The sequence below is a fragment of the Papilio machaon genome, chromosome 22 (genome assembly GCF_912999745.1).
Source record: "Papilio machaon chromosome 22, ilPapMach1.1, whole genome shotgun sequence".
Lineage (NCBI taxonomy): Eukaryota > Metazoa > Arthropoda > Insecta > Lepidoptera > Papilionidae > Papilio > Papilio machaon.
Window position 1 is genome coordinate 4,802,035 of NC_060007.1, and position 19,937 is coordinate 4,821,971.

General features: G+C 32.6%; 2 protein-coding genes across 2 annotated transcripts; both read left to right on the plus strand.

The window, feature by feature from the left end:
- Positions 1-121: 121 nt before the first annotated feature.
- Positions 122-19,435, plus strand: LOC106720853 (malignant T-cell-amplified sequence 1 homolog). Its single transcript, XM_014515650.2, has 5 exons — positions 122-255; positions 17,734-17,886; positions 18,387-18,487; positions 18,750-18,951; positions 19,328-19,435. Exons 1-5 carry the CDS (start codon positions 245-247, stop codon positions 19,407-19,409), a joined length of 549 nt encoding a protein of 182 aa, XP_014371136.2. The 5' UTR covers positions 122-244; the 3' UTR covers positions 19,410-19,435.
- On the plus strand, positions 705-2,682 carry LOC106720852 (adiponectin receptor protein). Its single transcript, XM_014515649.2, has one exon. It carries the CDS (start codon positions 1,129-1,131, stop codon positions 2,287-2,289), a length of 1,161 nt encoding a protein of 386 aa, XP_014371135.1. The 5' UTR covers positions 705-1,128; the 3' UTR covers positions 2,290-2,682.
- Positions 19,436-19,937: the final 502 nt, after the last annotated feature.

A 19,937-nucleotide genomic window follows, 5' to 3' on the forward strand; every position in this document is an offset into this window, starting at 1 on the left:
GTTTCAAACACTTTTCATTTTCAATAGTTGCCATATTACTTTACTACTTGGTGATTGGTGGTTTTCACGGATTTAACGTGACATTTCAACCAATCAATGGAATGCCTAGTTTGCGTTCATTGGTCAAGGTATACCCGAGTTTCATTTTGACAAGTATCGGAAAGTTCTGTCGTCGGTGTTTAAATTGTCGGTGAATTTGTTGTTTTTACCTTGGTTATACATTGTGTTCCTATACTCCAGCGACATGTTTAAGAAGTAAGTAAGAAAATGAATTTTAGGAAATACATTTCTAACATCTCTTCTAATTGAATACGTAAATTCTAGGTTATAAAGATTTGTGTTTCATGTCAAAAAACTTATTGATGTAACATAAGCGCACAGTCAGCCAGCCAATCACGAACAGATTTCGCTCTTGTCACACATTTGTTGCCAGTGTTTAAAATTAGTGATGGTATTCAGTTCATAGCATATATTTTATTTTAAAAATAAAAATTAATAAGTTTAAATTTTTAATAAATTTTATTAGCTTATTACGATGTAATTTTTCAATCAAATTTCAATATTTGACATTAAAGTTTCAGTGTTCACAATTGAAGTGTTTCTTTAAGAAATGCTCGAGCTTATTTTAATAATTTAAGTTAATTTTTTTATTGTGTTGAAAATTAATAATTATTATTGCTGCTTAACGCGAATTAGCGTTAACAAAGGAACGTGATTATGATATAGTGACACGACACAACAAACACGACAAAGGATTGCGAAAAAACTCCATCTCCATTCCAAATGCATTTGTTTGAGAGAGATAGATATATGTAAGAACAGGAACGAATATGGTGATTGCTTTTGCTTTTGGTCGTCTCTTCGACAGTTCTTTGCAGCTGGTCTAAATTGATTGTTGTTCTACCGTAGCGTTACGATTTTTTGCTATAAATTTTATCTTCGTATGAGTGAATTTATACTGTTAGATTTTTTATAATCCGTTTGATGAAAACATAAAAGACATTGTGTGTTTGTATTCCGTGACGTAACTGGATTTCTCTCACTCCAACCGCATAACTGTTCCTTCGCTTACGAAGGTCGTGTCGGATGCGAAAGTTTTTCGCGTAGTCGATTGCGTACGACGCAAAGATGTGGGAAGTAGACTCTGACACGGGGTCCCACAGCGCTTCGTCGGATGGCTTACGACGACGGCAAGGATGGGATCCCGAGGCCGAGAGTCTTGCTTCTCAGATGGACGAGCTCGACGAGGTGCTCGCCGAGGAAGAGGAAGGATGTCCACTACCGTCTACGCCCGAAGATCAACATCTATTAGACGCGGAAATGGCCGAAGTTTTGAAAGCTGGCGTGCTCTCGGACGAAATAGATCTTGGAGCTTTAGCGCACAATGCGGCCGAGCAAGCTGAGGAGTTTGTTCGCAAGGTGTGGGAGGCCTCATGGAACGTGTGCCACTTTCGTCACCTGCCGCGCTGGCTTCAGGACAACGACTACTTGCACAAAGGACACCGGCCGCCGCTACCCTCCTTCAGCGCGTGTTTCGCGTCGATTTTTCGCATCCACACCGAAACCGGTAACATCTGGACCCACCTGCTCGGATGTGTAGCTTTCATTGGCGTTGCGATATATTTCCTTACACGCCCGTCCATAGAGATACAGATGCAAGAGAAAATGATCTTTGGTGTGTTCTTTATTGGTGCTATAGTGTGTTTGGGTTTTTCGTTTGCATATCACACTTTGTACTGTCACTCGGAAATGGTGGGCAAATTGTTCTCCAAACTGGACTATTGTGGTATAGCACTGCTTATCATGGGCTCATTTGTTCCGTGGCTGTACTATAGTTTCTATTGTCATTACAGACCGAAAATCATTTATTTATCAGTTGTGGTTGTGTTAGGAGTACTGTCTATTATAGTTTCATTATGGGATAGATTCTCCGAACCTCGTTTGAGACCTCTAAGAGCGGGAGTGTTTATGGGCTTTGGACTTTCAGGGATTGTGCCAGCGATTCACTATGGAATAACAGAAGGTTGGTTCAGTCAGGTCAGTAAGGCATCTTTAGGATGGCTTGTCCTTATGGGCTTACTGTATATTCTGGGGGCAATGTTTTATGCATTGAGAGTGCCCGAACGCTGGTTCCCTGGCAAATGTGACATTTGGTTCCAGTCCCATCAAATTTTCCATGTTCTGGTAATTGTGGCAGCTTTTGTACATTACCATGGTATCAGTGAGCTAGCATCATACCGTGTTACAGTTGGAGAATGTTCAATGCCCCCATCATCTATTGCATTTTAGCCCGTACCTCACCAATTGTGATAGTAGACCATAGATAATTTTTAAGTAGAATACAGATAATCAATAGTTTCATTGTCCCTTTTTTAAATTCTATATTACTTTTATACTTTTTCAATGTACACTGTGGAATATTTTATGTTAAAACTCCTTTTATTAACTATCAGGGGAGCTCGCAAAATGAAAAGCACAGTTCTAAGACAATGAAACTGTTGATTTGATGTTTTGAAATGAATCAAAGACCATGGGCAAATTTGGGGTTGTATGAAACTAAGTAAAAAAAAACATCTTTTATTTATTTGTTAAAATTAGATTAATTAAGTTGAATCCTAAGTTCTCTTATAGATTTTCACTCTAATTCAGACCACTACCTATATGTTGTTCCTCTCTTATTTTATAAAGATTTTTAGTAACAAATAGTACTTAAATTGATTTTTCTTGTGACCTTCAATTTGAAACTTTTGTGTCCACTTGAAACTTAGTCTTTCAATTTTTTTTATAAATCATAAATGTTATTTCAAACTAATTATTATATAGATTATGTAGTTAATGAACTTGAAATGTGGACAATTTGCTTTAAATCTTTGTCTGACTTGAGTTACAAAATTACTCGAAATATTTCATTCATGTTTATAAATTTAAAGTAGCATTGAGAAGTTCAATTGTTACAAGTCTTTATAATAATTGATATAACTTCATATTAAATGATGTCATGTCTACACTAATTTGTGAAGACAATCCTTCATGCATCTATTACCTCATCTGCATTGTCTATTGTGTAATTTGTATCACTTGTTTGAATTGGTTAAAATCTCCTTTCATTTATACTAACTCTGATGGTGCAGCAACAAAAAGTGGGTTTTGGCCATGAGATCTCGCTTTTAGACCACACAGGTCCAGCTCCACCTATTTCTAATTTCATCCACTGTCATTTATAAAATTAAATATTTCTTTCTACCTTTGAATGGTTATTTTGGACTTTACTTAGAATTATTAATGATACTAAGTGATTTTAATGTAATTTAATAAACAATAAGCAATTTTTTATACAGTAATATAAGTTTTTTTTATACATTCCACCACATTAATGGAGTAATTCATTATTGTGTTGATGAAATATTTATTTACAGTACATTTTGATGCAAACATTCTTATTTAGTGTGAAAAAAAAAGTTTCAGTGACATTGTTCTATGTCTATGGTCTGTATTTTTAGTATTAAAAATAAAATTGAAAATTATATTCTAAATTGTTGTAAGTGTTCATAAATAACTAATATTTTATGATACAAAAGGATAAAAATGTGATGGTATTTATTTATAAATTGAACACAGAGTTACAATGTATTGATATAAATAAAATAAAAAAAAAGTAAACTATTTTCATTGCATTAAAAAGATTAGGATTAAAAATAGATTTATGTTTTCTTTTGTGCACTCAATTTAGCGTAGACAAATATATTTTTATGATTTGATTTGTTTTTTCTTTCTTAGCATTAAATATGTAATTGTTTTTGAAAATTTTATATTAGCATATCAAAATTAAGAAATATAGTACCATTGTATTTTAGATTGAACTTTCAATGAAAGACAATATTTTTCACAGCTGTATTGTTCTTTTTGTCTTTAATCTAAATTAATTTTGGCAAGATTTTAATTATTGATTTGATTATGGTATACCATAGATATGTCATTAAATAAATTGAAAGTAACTTTAAAGAGTAGACTATGACAGAAATGGCGACATTAATGATGACACATTGATGTATACAATGAGTTTACCACATGTCTAGAGCCTTAGTCTAATTGTATCATTAATTAAAGAAAATAAAATTGTTTGATTGGCATTATTATAAAAATGTTTGTAATATTTTGACTGTTTGCTTAATATTTGTTGATTGTTTTCTTTTCTAAAGATAAAAAATATGATATTGCAATAAAGAATAAGAATTTATCAATGTGTTTATTTATTTTTGTACATCAAATGTAATTTAAGAACTTACATGCCGTCAAACTTATCACATGTACGTTTTGGTTTTAGATCACATTAATCTTAAAATTATTAATCGAAAGAGGTCCAATTTAGCGCATCCCTATTTTTTATTTTCATGCATGAAATGTAATTTTTACTTTGTTTCTTCTAAACTCTAACCCATGAATCGTTAATGAAAAATCTATATCAAGTTGACCGATATAAACTTTTAGTTGGTTTAATTTATCACTATACCGACTTAAACTTAGTAATCTGAACCAGGTCATTCGTTTATCGTGCAATAGTTTGCATGCAAAAAAATATAATTACAAAGGCGCTGTAAACCTGCGTTGCTACTTGTCTGTAGGTAACAAGTACCGATCGATTTCCTACGACCTTGCCACCAGCTGCCCTATGACGTAGGGACGATGCGAAAATATCTATTAATATAAGTACGTCTTTTAATGATGTAAGAAATACTTTTTGTCAAAGTAAATCGGGATTTTATTTTAAATTAGGTACTCATTGTTGCAAATTTTACCATTTTCAGCACTAAAATGATTCCATATGGTGTCTTGAATTCGTATCCTAACTTCAGTCATTTATCTGTCTGAAGCATAGCATAAATGTGACCTAATATTTTTTTTTACTAGATAAAAATCTTGTTTATTTAGAATGACGAATAACGGCGTTATCCTAAATATGTATTTTCAGATTAGATAAGTTTAAATAGATAATAACGATTTAAACACGTGCAATTACGTTCTAACCTAAAAAGTTTATCTATGCCTTGAAAAAACAAAGTTTTCTTTCTTTTAATATGTTTTGATTGCATATTTTTTTTGTTACTTTCTAATCAGGTTTGGCTTTAATAATTTCGTAAGCTGACAAGGGCTCGACCGTTTCGACTAGTTAAGGTCACCTTGATATGACCTTGACTAAAACGTCTAAATTAGATAAAAGCACTAAATTTATTTTATTATTTTCTTGTACTTGCTGTAGTTTTTAAAACTAACCAACCACGTTTCAGTTGAACGAAAACAAGAACACTTGTAAGTTTTCGCCCCTTACGTTTTAAGTATTTATGAAAGTCTAGACCATGTTAGCCTCAACGCATATTACTGTATGAAACGTACTAAATCCCATTTTAACTACATTAGTAATGTTTGTTTTCTTTTTAAATATTTGGAAGGATAACAAACCTTTTAGGAAATAGGAAGTATGAAAATATAAAATGTTAATATTTAACGTATAACATTTTTGCATAACTAGTTTGATCCGAGGTTAAATAATTGGCAAATAAGTTTAACCGCGGAATATTATTATCGTTAACTTGTAGTCCTTGAGAAATGCGCTATTCATGTAAATAAGGAAATATATTTGTAACTTTTAGGTTGTAAAAATATAATTGTATGTAAAATAAGAAAAGGTATATAAAGATAACCAGGTATCTTTATTCCATTTCAATTGAACGCCTATTTGTTGGATAATATATATGTCACTTTTCATACATGGCGGCCATTACAATTCCAAATTTTCAATTCACATGTTGTAATTTTGAGAATATTTAGATACAGAGTGGAGTCAAATTGTCTAATAGCTAAGTTAGGTGTGTTTCTCGAAACATTCTAGAATATATGACTTTAAGGTTGATTAGTGCGGTATGAATTATTTAGAAAATTAGGCTTTTTTTGGAACTGAGTATATATCCAAATTATCCAACTGCAACTAAAATAAAATATCAATATGGCGGTTGATGACGCGGGCTTTTAGTGTTTCACAGATAACGAATATAGTTCACTCATGTGGTCACTATGAAGGGAAAATAGATAAATGCCGCATATTAAATTATGTGTTACTTAAATTTGGACCGATGCCAAAATATTAATAGAGTTATATTAAAAATTTCACGATTGCGATTCACTCTCACTAACTCTAAACCAAGATGCAGTGAAATTTAGGTAAAATGTAAAATGTCATAGTAGGTAAGTCTACTTTAGTATGCAGTAGGAATGAAAAAAACGAATGGAAGCTCTAAACATTCCTGCTTGAATCCATACCGTCCCTGCTTGAAGCAATTGATGTCTTATTTGAGTCTATGTTCTATACCTGTGTCAAATTTTATTAAGATATGTCGAACCGTAACACAAATATCGAGTAAATATTACTATATTTCTTTGATCATAAGCTTCATAGGTAGCCTATGTGTTCTTCCAGACTGTGTTCTATATCTATACCTAACTTCATCGAGATCCGTTTACCCGTTCTGGAGATACCTAGTAATAAACATTCATTAGCAAGATCTATTTTAATAGTATATTAACGTCGTTTGTAGGCACCGAATATTACATATAATAATATATTACCATATTCCGGAATCACTCTAGTTTTTAAATCGAAGTTTCCAGTTAAGGAAGCAAATGATTTGTTTTGTTTATCACCAATTACTTCCGGTGTTCATTTTAATTTTAACTAATAGATGAGAATTCAGGGTTATTTACGTTACGTCTTACGGAAGCGGAAATTTATATTGCTTTGATTATTATTTAATTATTGATTATTATTGTCGAACATCACTTTATAGTTTCTATCTTCCTATATAGATAAAAAGAAATTTAAAAAAGTATATATTTTTGAAAAAATTTAAGTTGACTGTTCAAAGACGGTTTATAAAATTCAATAATGATAAAGTTACTAATAAATTAAACCATTAAAAATTAACAAATTCGAGCACAGTCGTCATCATCATCAGTCCACTATACGTTAGCATTGAGGGGCTCGGAGTCTTCCCAGATACAGTGGTGACTAGGACATAGTTAACCACGTTGGATTAGTGCGGGTTGGTTGACTTCACATATATCATGGAATTTCTTCTTTCATCACGATGTTTTTCACTGTAAGAACGTCGGTTGGGTTGATTATTATTTTTAATAGTAACATTGTTAGGCCAAGGCATAAGACGATATTGATTTTTACGGCTTCAGAAATATCTAACCTAGTTTTACCAACTGATGAATATTAAAAAGCATTCATACTTCCATATTTTACTGGAAGAATAGTTTTTTTTTTGAATACTTCGCGTGTTGCGAATTGTCAAAATAATAAGATATCTATGTATATATATAAAATAAAGTCGTGTTAGTTACACTATTTATAACTCAAGATCGGTCGAACTGATTTACCTGAAAATTGATGGCGAGGTAGCTTAGAACTAGGAGACGGACATAGGAACTTTTTTATCTTGTGTGCATTTTTTATTCCGCGCGGACGAAGTCGCGGGTAAAAGCTAGTTATTAATAAACTAATAGTGTATAGGTATTTGTAATATGCACTGTACAAGCAAAAATATAGTTATCCCTTTTTTTTGTAAAGGAAATGAGAGGGATCTTTATATGGTTAGCAGCACTATTTTATGATGTTAGTAAAGTATCTGAGTTTGCAACGATTTGCCAACTCTGAGTGGAATCGTTTCCCATGCGGATGTGGGTCGTAGTGACGAGACGAGTATAGTGATTATATCATTTCGGAATCATTGCGTATATTACGATCATTATCTTACTGACATACTCAGACAACGTTTTAGTTAGGATCTGAGAGTTTAATATTTTTTTCCACTTATGTAATCAAGACTAAGCGCGTACGATATTACAAAAGACTAACTGCTATATTATATTTATTTTCGAAAAGCAACAGTATGTTGCTAAAAAAAATTGAGGGTAGTTGTGTAAAGTTTCCAATGTTTGTTTTAACTCGAAGCATAAGTTTTTGTCGTGCAATGTACTTTGCGTGCAATGTAGTTAGTAAGGTATTGCACGCTTTCTCTAACGTGGACATACACGATGTTACGAGACCAAGTGTGTAATTGTCTCTGGTACCGCTTTCGATGACATGAATGTATGAAATGTGCAGAAATTTTGCTTTATAAATTGCTTTAAAACTTTGTACACTATCCGAGAATTGTTATTGATTTTTATAGATAGTTGTGGATTTTTATTTCATCCTTTTTACTCCTACTTCATGATGAAACTTCAGTGCGCCAGTCTGTTAACAAAATTGATTTGTTGAACTTGAAGTGTATGTTGAAAAATTGTCCGTAATTGATACTACCTTCCCTAGATAGACACAATATCTATGACTAGGAATAAACCGGTATAATCCTGACAGGGGGAAGACATATTAAGGTATCAGATTTCCAGTGCTATGTCGCTCAGTGGCGTCCGGTACAAGGTTAGTGACAATTGCGGTCGTCTCGAAGATTTATTGATGTCATCCTCTTGTTCCCCTTGTGTATATAGTTACTGAATCCTAGTATTAATAGGTTAAAAAAATCGTTAATGTCAAGATCTGTCTGATTAGAAAACAAGAAAAAAAATTGCAATGATTGCTACATTTCGGATGAAGATTTTTTTGTAAATATTATTCTATCATTAAAATGTTTGCACAACTTTTATCTGGAAACTGTTGCAGAAATCTGCGGTGATCAAATTGGCGTGGCGAAGACATGGTTAAATAACTTTTAGTTCAAGTTCTATGTTTATTCTTTATATTTATGATCAGTAATATCATCATCATCATCAGCTCACTATACGTCCCCACCGAGGGCTCGGAGTCTACCCTAAGTTAGGAGTGTCTAGGGCATAGTCAACCACGTTGACCAAGTGCGGGTTGACTTCTCACATAACTTTGAATTTCTTCTCAGATATGTGCAGGTTGCATCACGATGTTTTCCTTCAACGTAAAAACGTCGGTAACATAAGATAGTTAAATTTTATTTAATCTTGATTTATGTTGGCTTAAAGTTGTTGTTCATTTATTTTGTTACAAATAAATAATATATAATGTATAAAAATATTCATATCAGTTCCGGGTATTTTATCAGTATGAATCATTGTTTTGTTAAAGAAACTACGGTGTATATAAATACTAGCTGTCGCCCGCGACTCCGTCTGCGCAGAATTAAAAAAAACTTATTAAGTAGCGTATGTGTTCTTCCAGACCATGATCTATAGGTATGCCAAATTACATTTAGACACCTTCAAAAAAACATCCATCCATCCATCTAAACATTCGCATTTATAATATTAGTATGATTAAAATAGTTTTGACTTGCTATCTGGTAATTTTACCATTGATTGATGAATTATCATAACACTCCGAAAAAGGATATGAAATTAATGACATCACCGTACCAATAATACGTAAAAATGAACTCGAAAAAATTATCCAATGAATGTGGCAAAAACTTGTTTTTGTATTCCGGTTAAATTTGTTGACTGCCCTTCAGACTATGTAGTTTCTCGTGTTATTTCTTGTATTTATATGCCACGATTAAATTAAATACTTAATAAAAATATAATTGTTTTCATAAGACCCATGTATTCGTTTTGAAAAAGCATAATTAAATTTAAAAGTCCTTAGAATTTGGGTGCTTGCTTTGCATTTAACTTTCTAGATTAATATGGTTAAGAATAAAAAAAAAAAATATTAAAAATAATACCACGCATTTGGCTATATTGTCATATTATTTCAGTCTGCATAAACAAGACGATAAATCTAGATGGCCATGTCTATTTATAGCTAGGCGTCTTCTCTGTGACTGTTTAGATTGATTAGTTTGTTGTAAACAAACTTGTTAGTTACCGTGAGTTTTCACTGCCTAAAAATTCCAAGAAAACATATTATTCTCTCCCTTTTTTTTCAAAGATTATGAGAGAGATGTCATTATGTTTTATACATATACTTCGTACGGAAAATTCAATGTAAAATGGGCTTTAGATCGAGTAAATGATCGACAAATGTATGACGACTCGTTGACTCTCATAACTTATTGTTACCTATATCATATTGTTGTGTTTAGTTTTCTCAATGACCTCTAAGGAAAACCCGTCATTACAGTTTTACCCATGGAATTCTATGAATCAAAGTTAAGAGTTTTTGTTTTAGAATGACGTGAACAGGCAATTCACCACAAGTTAACGACCTACTCGCAATTCTGTTCTTCATTTGTAACAATCAAAGTCGCGTTTCAGATTAATTTTGTTTTTTGCTTCCATTTATGGCCGTGGCTGTTAACTTCCGTTAAAATAACTGAAGCACCGTTAACTGTCGCTGTTCAATTCCAAGTAGTAACTCGTTAAAATGGACCGTCATTTGTGTTTTTAAGCACGATAATGAATTCACAGCATTGTGTTAAGTTTTTATGGAATAAATGCATACTAATAAACTTATTCAGATAAAAAAAGGGCTCGCTGTACGCAGGTCATTTAAATTTAATTACTGTTAAATCACTTCATACAAAAATTGACTAGCATGTTTGGATAGATGTTGTTCAGTAAATGATTAGGCAAGGAAATTTTTTATAATAATTTATTTAAAATAGTTAAACAACTAAAATAGACCACATTATGCTAAGGAAAAGATACAAGAGAAGAAAAAACAAAATAATAACTGCCATGAAAAATACTTTAAATTAAGAATCAAAAAGAAAAAGAAAAAAAAAATACAAAACAGGTCGCATTGCAAACGTTTATGTTCACGTTTTGAACAGATGTAAAAAGAGAGAGAGAGATGTGCTAAGATCGTGTCAAATAACAATCCGTAGTCTCTGCCTACTTTTCTTGATAACTAGCTTGTCTATGTTTTTGTAACATCTTTGTACATAGTTTATCTCATGAACATGCCATCGCATCAGTGCCAAGTGTGTTGGACTTTGTCCCCGATCTGAGATGTCTTGTTAACATAGGCCAGCGTTAATTGGACAGTTTATTGATGAAGTTGACGTTCCCTATCATAACAATTTATGCAGCAAAATAGATGTAAAATATACCAAAAAATTCTTGTATACACAATCCATTCAATCTATAAAAGAATCTGTCAATTGTCTAAAAATATGTAAAATTATTCGGGTCTTGTTCAGTAAACTTTAACGTTGGTTGTAACGTTATTTAATGGAACTTACACTGAAACACTTTACACTAATCGATTGGGTTCAAGGACAAAACGATGTCTAGGCAACTAAACGTTGGGACGAAATTTTATGTTTAGACTTAAGGTTTCTACTAAAATATAGGTACATTGCTGGTTATTTATTCTTGTGACGTGATCACATTGATTAGATTAAATTAATTATGATCATTATAAAAAAATGCTCACATTTTTTGGCTTTATAATTGTCGTTTTTATGCCGAAATCTATAGCGAGAATGCGTTCGCCCGACGAAAAAAATCTATTTCGGTCAGGCCTCCGCGACATAACATAAATAGGTTGCGGGAATTTTCTAAATGGCCATGGATTTTGGTTTTTAGGTTAATTCTTGTTGTGTACTAAAATATCCCAACTGGCAGTAGACTCATGGCGTTGCTGAAACGCGGATTATTTTTATTTTATAATGTAGTATTTAATTGAATAAATCAACATGAAGAAACCTATCATTATCAAAGGAAGAAAATTTTCCACTTGAGGTCAACACTTACACAGTCAGACTTAGTATAGAATTATATGTAAGCTAATTATGACACAGGAATTTGAACTCTAACAGTAACTATTTAAGAGTAATAATCTGACAAGCTTTACGTGTAAAGAGGAAAATTTTATATTATTCATTACGTAATGTTAAATTATATTAATTCAGTGTCTTCTGAATTAGTTAATTGTTTCTTTTTCCTTTTATTTAGACTAATTCATTTGTCATTCATAGTTTTTAATAAAATACTCAAGAAAAGGCGGTGTTAAGAGCACCTGAAACCAACGTACATGAGTTCGTAGATGATGAATGTAGAAGAAGCGAGAGAGATGTGTCAGGACCGCGTCAATGGAGGTCCGTGGTCTCTGTCTACTCCTCTGGGTTACTGAGTTATGTTGTTGTACAAATATTCATTTGTTATATAACTGTAGAAACTATGTCTGTACCAATAGTTTGATGACAAATTACTGTGAACACAGACTTACTGACACACTCAAAATTGGTTGGTCGCTTACTCGTAAGATTTTTTTTTTTAATTTTAATAATTTCTTCATCACTAGACATCTCAAATTGCTTAGAAGTAAAACCTAGATTACCAATTTGATCTTTATAGTCGTTTTTACGATAATGTGAATGAATTTTATTGACTTAATTTAACTACAGTTTGCATTGTCAAGTTCAGAGGTATATGACTTTTGATATATCTTTGCCCCTGCTGTGTCTCTAGACTGTGACTAGTTATTTCTATCCAATTATCATCGACCAAGAAACGTTGAACTCTATACGCTTTTTGCATAATATATTTGTTGTATTAACTCATTTAATGCCATTAACTCGCTTTGCTGAACGCAAACGTCGATATATATATTATAGTGGCATTCAATGTGTTAATTGAGTGATAATTAAATAAACATTGAATTTAAACGAATGGATCTGGAAGACTACTCTTAAAGATGGGGAAGAATATGAATTGAATGAGACGTCAAGTAGGTCTAATTTTTGCCACTAGAGTGATATAGGGCTGTAACAACATCTGTAGAATTCCTGAAATGTCAATTATGTAATATTGTCAGCTTTAGTGACGTGATCAGTAATACCATTGTTGTCTTGTGCTTCATTTTCATTGTTACAGATATTTATGTGTGTAACGTATTGGCTAATGATAATTCTGTGGAATGCATTCTTTTTGGGGTCTTTTAATGATGGTCATCGAGTATTAAGGTTCCTTATACACCTATAATATATATAAAAGCTACTTACTTCAACTTACGACGCCAGTAACACTAACATCTGTTGCACGAATGGGTCGGCTCTCTTGGTGCAATACCACGACCACACAGAAGACATGCGTCAAGTGGAAGTCCGCGTTACATAGGCCTACTTTTAAGCTTCTCTAGGAAGTAGATTAGACAGAGGAGAGGATATGTAAGGATAACCTATTCTCTTTCCATACGTCCCTGTCCTCCATCGATTGAATGAAGAAAACGCGTCTGCAATTGAGGATGTTTATGGACAGCGGTCGCTTCGCTATTTCGGGGAATTCAGGTGGCCGCTTGCTTGGTTTAGTTACCTTTGATAATTAAATCCGGTGTGTACCTACGCAGAAATACTTTTTAATAGTCTATGCTTTTCACATATCTAGTTTTCATTGTTTTATTTGTTATTAGATATCGCCCACGACTCCGTCCGCGCGGAATCAAAACATAATTATCTATCTATCTAATAATAAATCTAATAATTGTCTATCTGTTCTTCCAGACTATGTTCTACATCTATGCTAAATTTCATCAAAATCCGTTAAGCCGTTCAGGAGATACCTTCAAACAAACATCCATCCATCTAAACATTCGCGTTTATAATATTAGTAAGATATTCCTTATTGATATATTGGCTATTGTTTGATATTATGCAAATCGCATAAATTATATTACGTTAACGCTATTTGAATTTCGTATTTGAAACGATATTTATGTATGTTTGATATTAATGATTTGTTTACTTTACATTGAATAGTGTGATGGTTTTTAATAATCTTCTGCGAAGGATATTATATGAAATAACGCGTCAATGAACACGGATTTATATGATAAAATCGGCAAAATATTAAATTGAAAAACGTGACTTTGCTATCACGTGTTTCCTAGCGGTGTTCGACATGTCGCTTGATCGTAGGGTTGCTGCGTAAAAACTTTTAAAAACTTTTTTATATTTTTTTGTACGCAGGACTTTTTTATTTAGGTTTATAACAAAGCATATGATAATCAAAGATATATTAATACTGTCAATTGCTCAATAGAGTAATTCTCTATTATAATGGTCTATGTTTAAGATATACAAATCATTTTTGTAAAATCACTAAAGGAAATGGGTACATTCGTTTTATATTTTCCTGTGAAGTATAGTTATTTGAAATTTACTTCTGCAACTGCGACATTAACATACTGTAAAAGGTGTTAAATTAGACAAACTAATGTCATAGATGGCGTTATAATCGCTACTTCGATAGGGATTCCAGTAAGCGACTTGTATGGTGGTAAAAAATTATTGTCTTGTCTCCCAGCAACTACAGGAAGATAGCATATCGTTGTGTTCATATTTATTGCCAGCCCTAATGTCTTATCTGTGCACGCGCCGTTACGATGGTTGTGTCGAAATAAAACACACTTCAATCTACGTAATGTCTGTAATAATCGTGGTTAAAATCTTTACAAAACACCTTTTTTATAATTAAAATATATTTTGTGGAAAAATACTGGTGGAAAACAAGCCAAGAAACATTCCGTTAAATCAATAATCTCAGTACCTATTAGTTGGAATAAAAAAAATATTTTTGTACAACTCTAAAGGACTCTGACGATGTATTTATTGATTAAAAAATGACAGTTAAAATAAAACAGAACCAACGTCGATGCTACAGAGATTCTAAACACATTCGTTTTTTTTTTCTTTTTATAAATGTCGACTCTCACATCCACAAGAAAAAAACCTGCAGCGTGATTTTTTAAATGTGCACAAAAAGAAAAAGGCTTAAGTAAATCGTGTAACTTTTTTATTGAAAATAGTCTAAAATTTCGCAGGTTTTAATTAAGTTATACATAATGTGATTAACAGCAAATATAAACTGAGTACAGGTTTCGGCGAGTTTTTCTCAAACTGTTTAAAATGCAAGGTTTTTATCTTGGTGACGTTGAAACGGGTTTTAAAAGCGTCTTCGATTTTATTTGAAAACTATAATACATTCGAAGTTTTAACCAAAATATAAAACACTGTAATATTTATGTTGTTATTTTTAGATTACGATAAAAACGGATTTTTTATGGACAGTACTTTTCTACCTTTAATTTATTTTTAATTGCAAAACCTTTAAGTTGCACTACCTTTTGCAACAGCTTTTTGCAGCATTAACATTTTACAAGCCCATTTTAATTTATCATTAACGTTTTCATTTGTTTCTTAACAATGTTTTAATTAAGAACACCAAATAAGATATAAACCAATGACGATAATACAAAATTATTTTAAACTAGCCTTTTCCCGCGACTCAAAAAACACACAAAACACAAAACTTAGTAAGTTGCCTATGTGTTTTTCCAGACTATGTTCTACATGTGTGTCAATTTTCATTAAGATCCGTTCAGCCGCTAGGGAAATATCTTCAAACAAACATCCAATGATACATCCATCCATCCATCCATTTGCGTTTATAATGATAAGATTTTTTTTACACTTCAATTCATGTTCACCATTATCACAAGCCAGTTGCTATGGTTGTATGTTTTGATCTCAAGAAAGTTGTAAAACAACTTTTACATTGTGATGCAAGTATGTAGTTGCTAGTGGCAGTGTCGAAATACGAGTCATGTTTCTTTCATGTTTGTCAAGTCACGATATTGACAATTGTTGTTCAGTGAGGTTATTTATAATCTGCCGTTCTGCCTATATTGATCTATAGCAATATAGTATTACAAGCTTTAATTTAGTTTCACCTGTTCCGATGTAATCAAATTTTGAAAATTAAATTTGCTCCACTTCTAGGTAACTGATTGAGCTGAAATATTAATACATGGGTGAATCGCGTGATAATGCGATATTCTGATGATGGAGCTGTAAAGTGGCCATATGAGCTTCGCAATGAAACGGCAAACCCTCATCGAGTTTGTACTCATTTGAATCGTCTTGACGAATAGTTTGTCTTTTTTTTTTAGTTAATTTAATTAACAAGAGCATAATAAAAGCTTGCTCTTAAAAAGTATGTTTTACTTTTAATTATTTTCATTTCGGAAATGTCCAGTTTGTCAGGAACGAACACTAAATAATACTGAAGAAATGAAAAAAAGTGATTTGATAGAAAACGTTACGTTGAATTTTATATATTTGACAGTTATGATAAGTAACATATATATTTGTCTCATTTTTTTCAAAGTATGTGAAAGGGATGTCTAAATGTTTTTTTTTATTAGCTGCAGGAAAACTTACAATGATTGGCAATAAGTTCACAAGAATCGTGACTGAATCACATTCCGATTGTGATAAGCGCCGCAACTGGAATAAATCTGTTTTCACTACCCATTAAAGTTATTTTAACTTACTTTACTGTGTTACATTAAATGAAATGTAGCAATTAATATAGAAAAGTAGTTGTCATAACTTTTAAATCTTACTAATATTATAAATGCGAATGTTTGGTTGTATAGATGGATGGTTGTTAGAAGATATCTCCAGAACGGCTAAATGGATCTCGCTGAATTTGACATAGATGTAGAGCATAGCCTGGACGAACACATAAGCTACTAATTAAGTTATTTTTTTATTAGCGACAGCTAGTTAGTAATAAATTAATGAAAAACCGTTAATATTATTAAAGATTTCCTAGTATATTTTGTTATAATATAAGCAATCGAGCAATGGGCAACAATGCTTATTACTGCGGCCCATGAATAACACAAGAAAACGAATATTTAGGAACCTGCCTGAAAAAATGTTAACACTATAGTATCTGGTGAGATATGTTAATAACCATAATGAAATGTTAATTACGTTATAACTTACCTTGACCTATTACTATACCATTGTGTTACCACTGTCACGTGTCTAACAAGGCCGCTCTCTGAAGCCATTGGATTTCATGCACGTGAGCTGCTTACAATGCGATCAAATAATTGTACGCACGCACTTTCTAGCAATAGGTACAGTGTCCATATTACAATGTGTTCTGGTGGATACGTCCTAAAGAATTACCAGAGTGTTGCTTGTGTAATAATTGACAGAACTAAAAATGGTAATATGAATTGATGGTGCTATTAGAATCGTATTAGCTTAACCAAGATCGTAAAAACCTTATTAAAGACTTAGGATTTAATTAGCAGTCAACCGCGACTTCTACCGAGTGGAATGAAAAAAAAACTGAACCAATAGCCATATGTTATTCTAGAGTGTAATATACCTCACAATTACAAACTTTTGCATATATATTCGTAAGAGATATGCGGTTAAATATATCCAGTATATGTGTGATGTGTGGTCTTTCTAGTTGGATGTCCCAAGCGACCACCCACAGAGCGTTTACTTCAGTACTTCAAACCTTCAAACACACTCTGAACGGCTCAATACAATTCAATGGATGGAATACATTCCAAGAAGCCTTTAAAATTTTCTCTCTTCAGTTAACGTATGCTACGTACGCTATACTAGGGGATTACTTGATGTAAATGCGTAGGACATACGTCATTGGAATGAATAGGCTTCGTTATCCTATATCGTTTAGAATGGAAACCCTAAAGTAGCTTTTTTTTTTAATTTTTGTTGGTATTGTCACCTAACATTCCAGATGATGAATACAGTAACCCCTAAAATATTACTAGAACTTTGGAGGTGGGATAAAGTTTGTTGTTTTTTTTAAACCACTGAAGTAGGTTTCTTAGCCAGGATTTTCTTCTTCGACTTGTACTTTCCTTTGATCTGTTTTACGTTATATAACTTTTTTAGTGTATATAAAAATTATACCTGGCTGTTTCAGATTCGACGAGAAGGAGAGCATATCGGGGGTGCAGCAGCTCAAGTCCTCGGTGCAGAAGGGCATTCGAGCGCGTCTACTCGAGCTATACCCACATCTCGAGAACCACATCGACCAAGTGCTGCCAAAGAAGGACACATTCAGAATTGTTAAATGGTACTTATCATCAGCTCCCTGTCCTTTAAAATATTTTTCCAATAAATGATAGCCGTCAAAACTGAATTCACTCCCTACTAAGGCATTTAATATTACATACAGTTCAGCAATAATTTCTTTGACTTTCTTTTTTACCTTTTGTCTTTGACTTTCTTGAAGTCATTGACATTAAATATGGTACATTTACCATTCCATTGTATATCGTGACGGTGTATTCGGACACGACCCCGCAATACGAACACCATTAGATGGCGCAAGGTCACGCACAGGGCAATAAAGACGGTAATGGAGTCTTTCTACGAAATAGCTTTAGGAATTATGTTATCCGCAGTAGAACCAACGTGACAAACATTGACCGAAGAATTAAGAGCGATTTGTAGCTCATCTAAGCAATAATTTATTGATTGCTTCTTTTAACTTAATGGGAAAACATGAGACAATCAACGGTTAATATTTTAATGTCAAAGTCGATGGTGTAACTTTTTTTTTAATATTTTCAGCCATGACCACATCGAGATCATGGTGAACAGTGCGGGGGAGCTGCTGTTTTTCCGCCACCGAGAGGGACCATGGATGCCCACCTTGAGGTTATTGCATAAATGTAAGATACATTTAAATAATCAATGTAATTATTTATAAACTATGAAAAAATTAAACAAGCATTAAAACCGCCATTTTGAGATGTACTCACTTTCCCTTAAGTAACAATGTTTTGTAAGGATATAAAATTAATTCTTTTCTTTACAATGAAATGAAAAATTCAGCATTCGGTGGTAAATTAAATATTGGTTATATATGCTGATCTAATTGAATATTTAATTATTTCTAAAGAAATAAAAAAATAACTTGTATCCTATTTCCAGATCCATTCTTCCTGCCGATGCAGCAAGTTGACAAGGGTGCGATCCGCTTCGTGCTCAGTGGTGCCAACATAATGTGCCCCGGTCTGACGTCACCAGGAGCCCGCATGTCCTCCGTCGACAAGGGACAAGTGGTGGCTCTGATGGCTGAGGGGAAACAGCACGCGCTGGCTGTTGGGATGACGTCTTTGTCTACAGATGATATGTAAGACTTATCATCATCCATGTAAAAAACGTCCTGTATCTGAACCGAAAGATTCCTTCCCTTATATTTTGTGATTTTAGAGATTATTTTTGTGACAAGAATAGAGTTCTAGATACATACAAAAATTGTCAAATTTTATTTACAAGAGAAATTTCGCCCCCTCTAAGTATTTTAGTTATTCAATACAGAAAAATAAACTATGTAAGTTGTTGCTAAAAATGACGAAATAATTTGAATCTTATTTTAATAATACTAAAGTAGCTGTAAGTTATTCTGTCCATATCTTCTTCATGTCTTTACTCAATATTACATTGTTTAAATTCGTAAGAATTTGTACTATTTGTACAAATTTTTAGGTTATGTTTTATGTTTTCAGAGCCAAAGTGAACAAAGGCGTTGGTATCGAGAATTTCCATTACCTTAACGATGGTCTGTGGCAGATGAAGCCCGTCAAATAAATTACTACAACTACGCACATATAATAATTAAGCTTCTCTAATAAACTCGTGTTCTAATTTATCTCTTGTTTTAATTTTCCCTACTTGTTATGTGAAGTTAATTCATTATATTTAATCGCATTTTAATTATGTGAAAAATAAACGATAATCATTAAAAGAGCAAGAAATAGGCACGACTTAAAGCTAGAGATCTGGGGGGAAAAATCTCAGACCCTTGTTTGTACTACTGTTTGAGGTTTACCACTAAAAATCTCCGCTAACATCGAGCGAAATTGAGGGTGCATGAAAAAAAAATTATTATAAGGAAAATCATGCTAGCTCCACTTTTTTAAATATAATTTAATATTTTCTTGTCAAAATAAACACTTGAAATTGAGATCTAAGGGTATCAAAACTTTTTTTTTTCAAATTTCCCGCCATTGACCACAGAAAAGAAACGTTCCATTTCACAAAAAGTATGTTGCGCATTTTAATGTGAACGTAATTGATATTGATCAGTTTTTCCCAAATTTTATGTACCTACATAGT

Coding starts and splice junctions, on each gene's coding strand:
- LOC106720853 (XM_014515650.2), top strand. Junction 17,887..18,386: donor ACATTCAGAATTGTTAAATG/GTACTTATCATC, acceptor TAATATTTTCAG/CCATGACCACATCGAGATCA. Junction 18,952..19,327: donor TCTTTGTCTACAGATGATAT/GTAAGACTTATC, acceptor TTATGTTTTCAG/AGCCAAAGTGAACAAAGGCG.
- LOC106720852 (XM_014515649.2), top strand. CDS start 1,129: ATGTGGGAAGTAGACTCTGACACGGGGTCCCACAGCGCTTCGTCGGAT.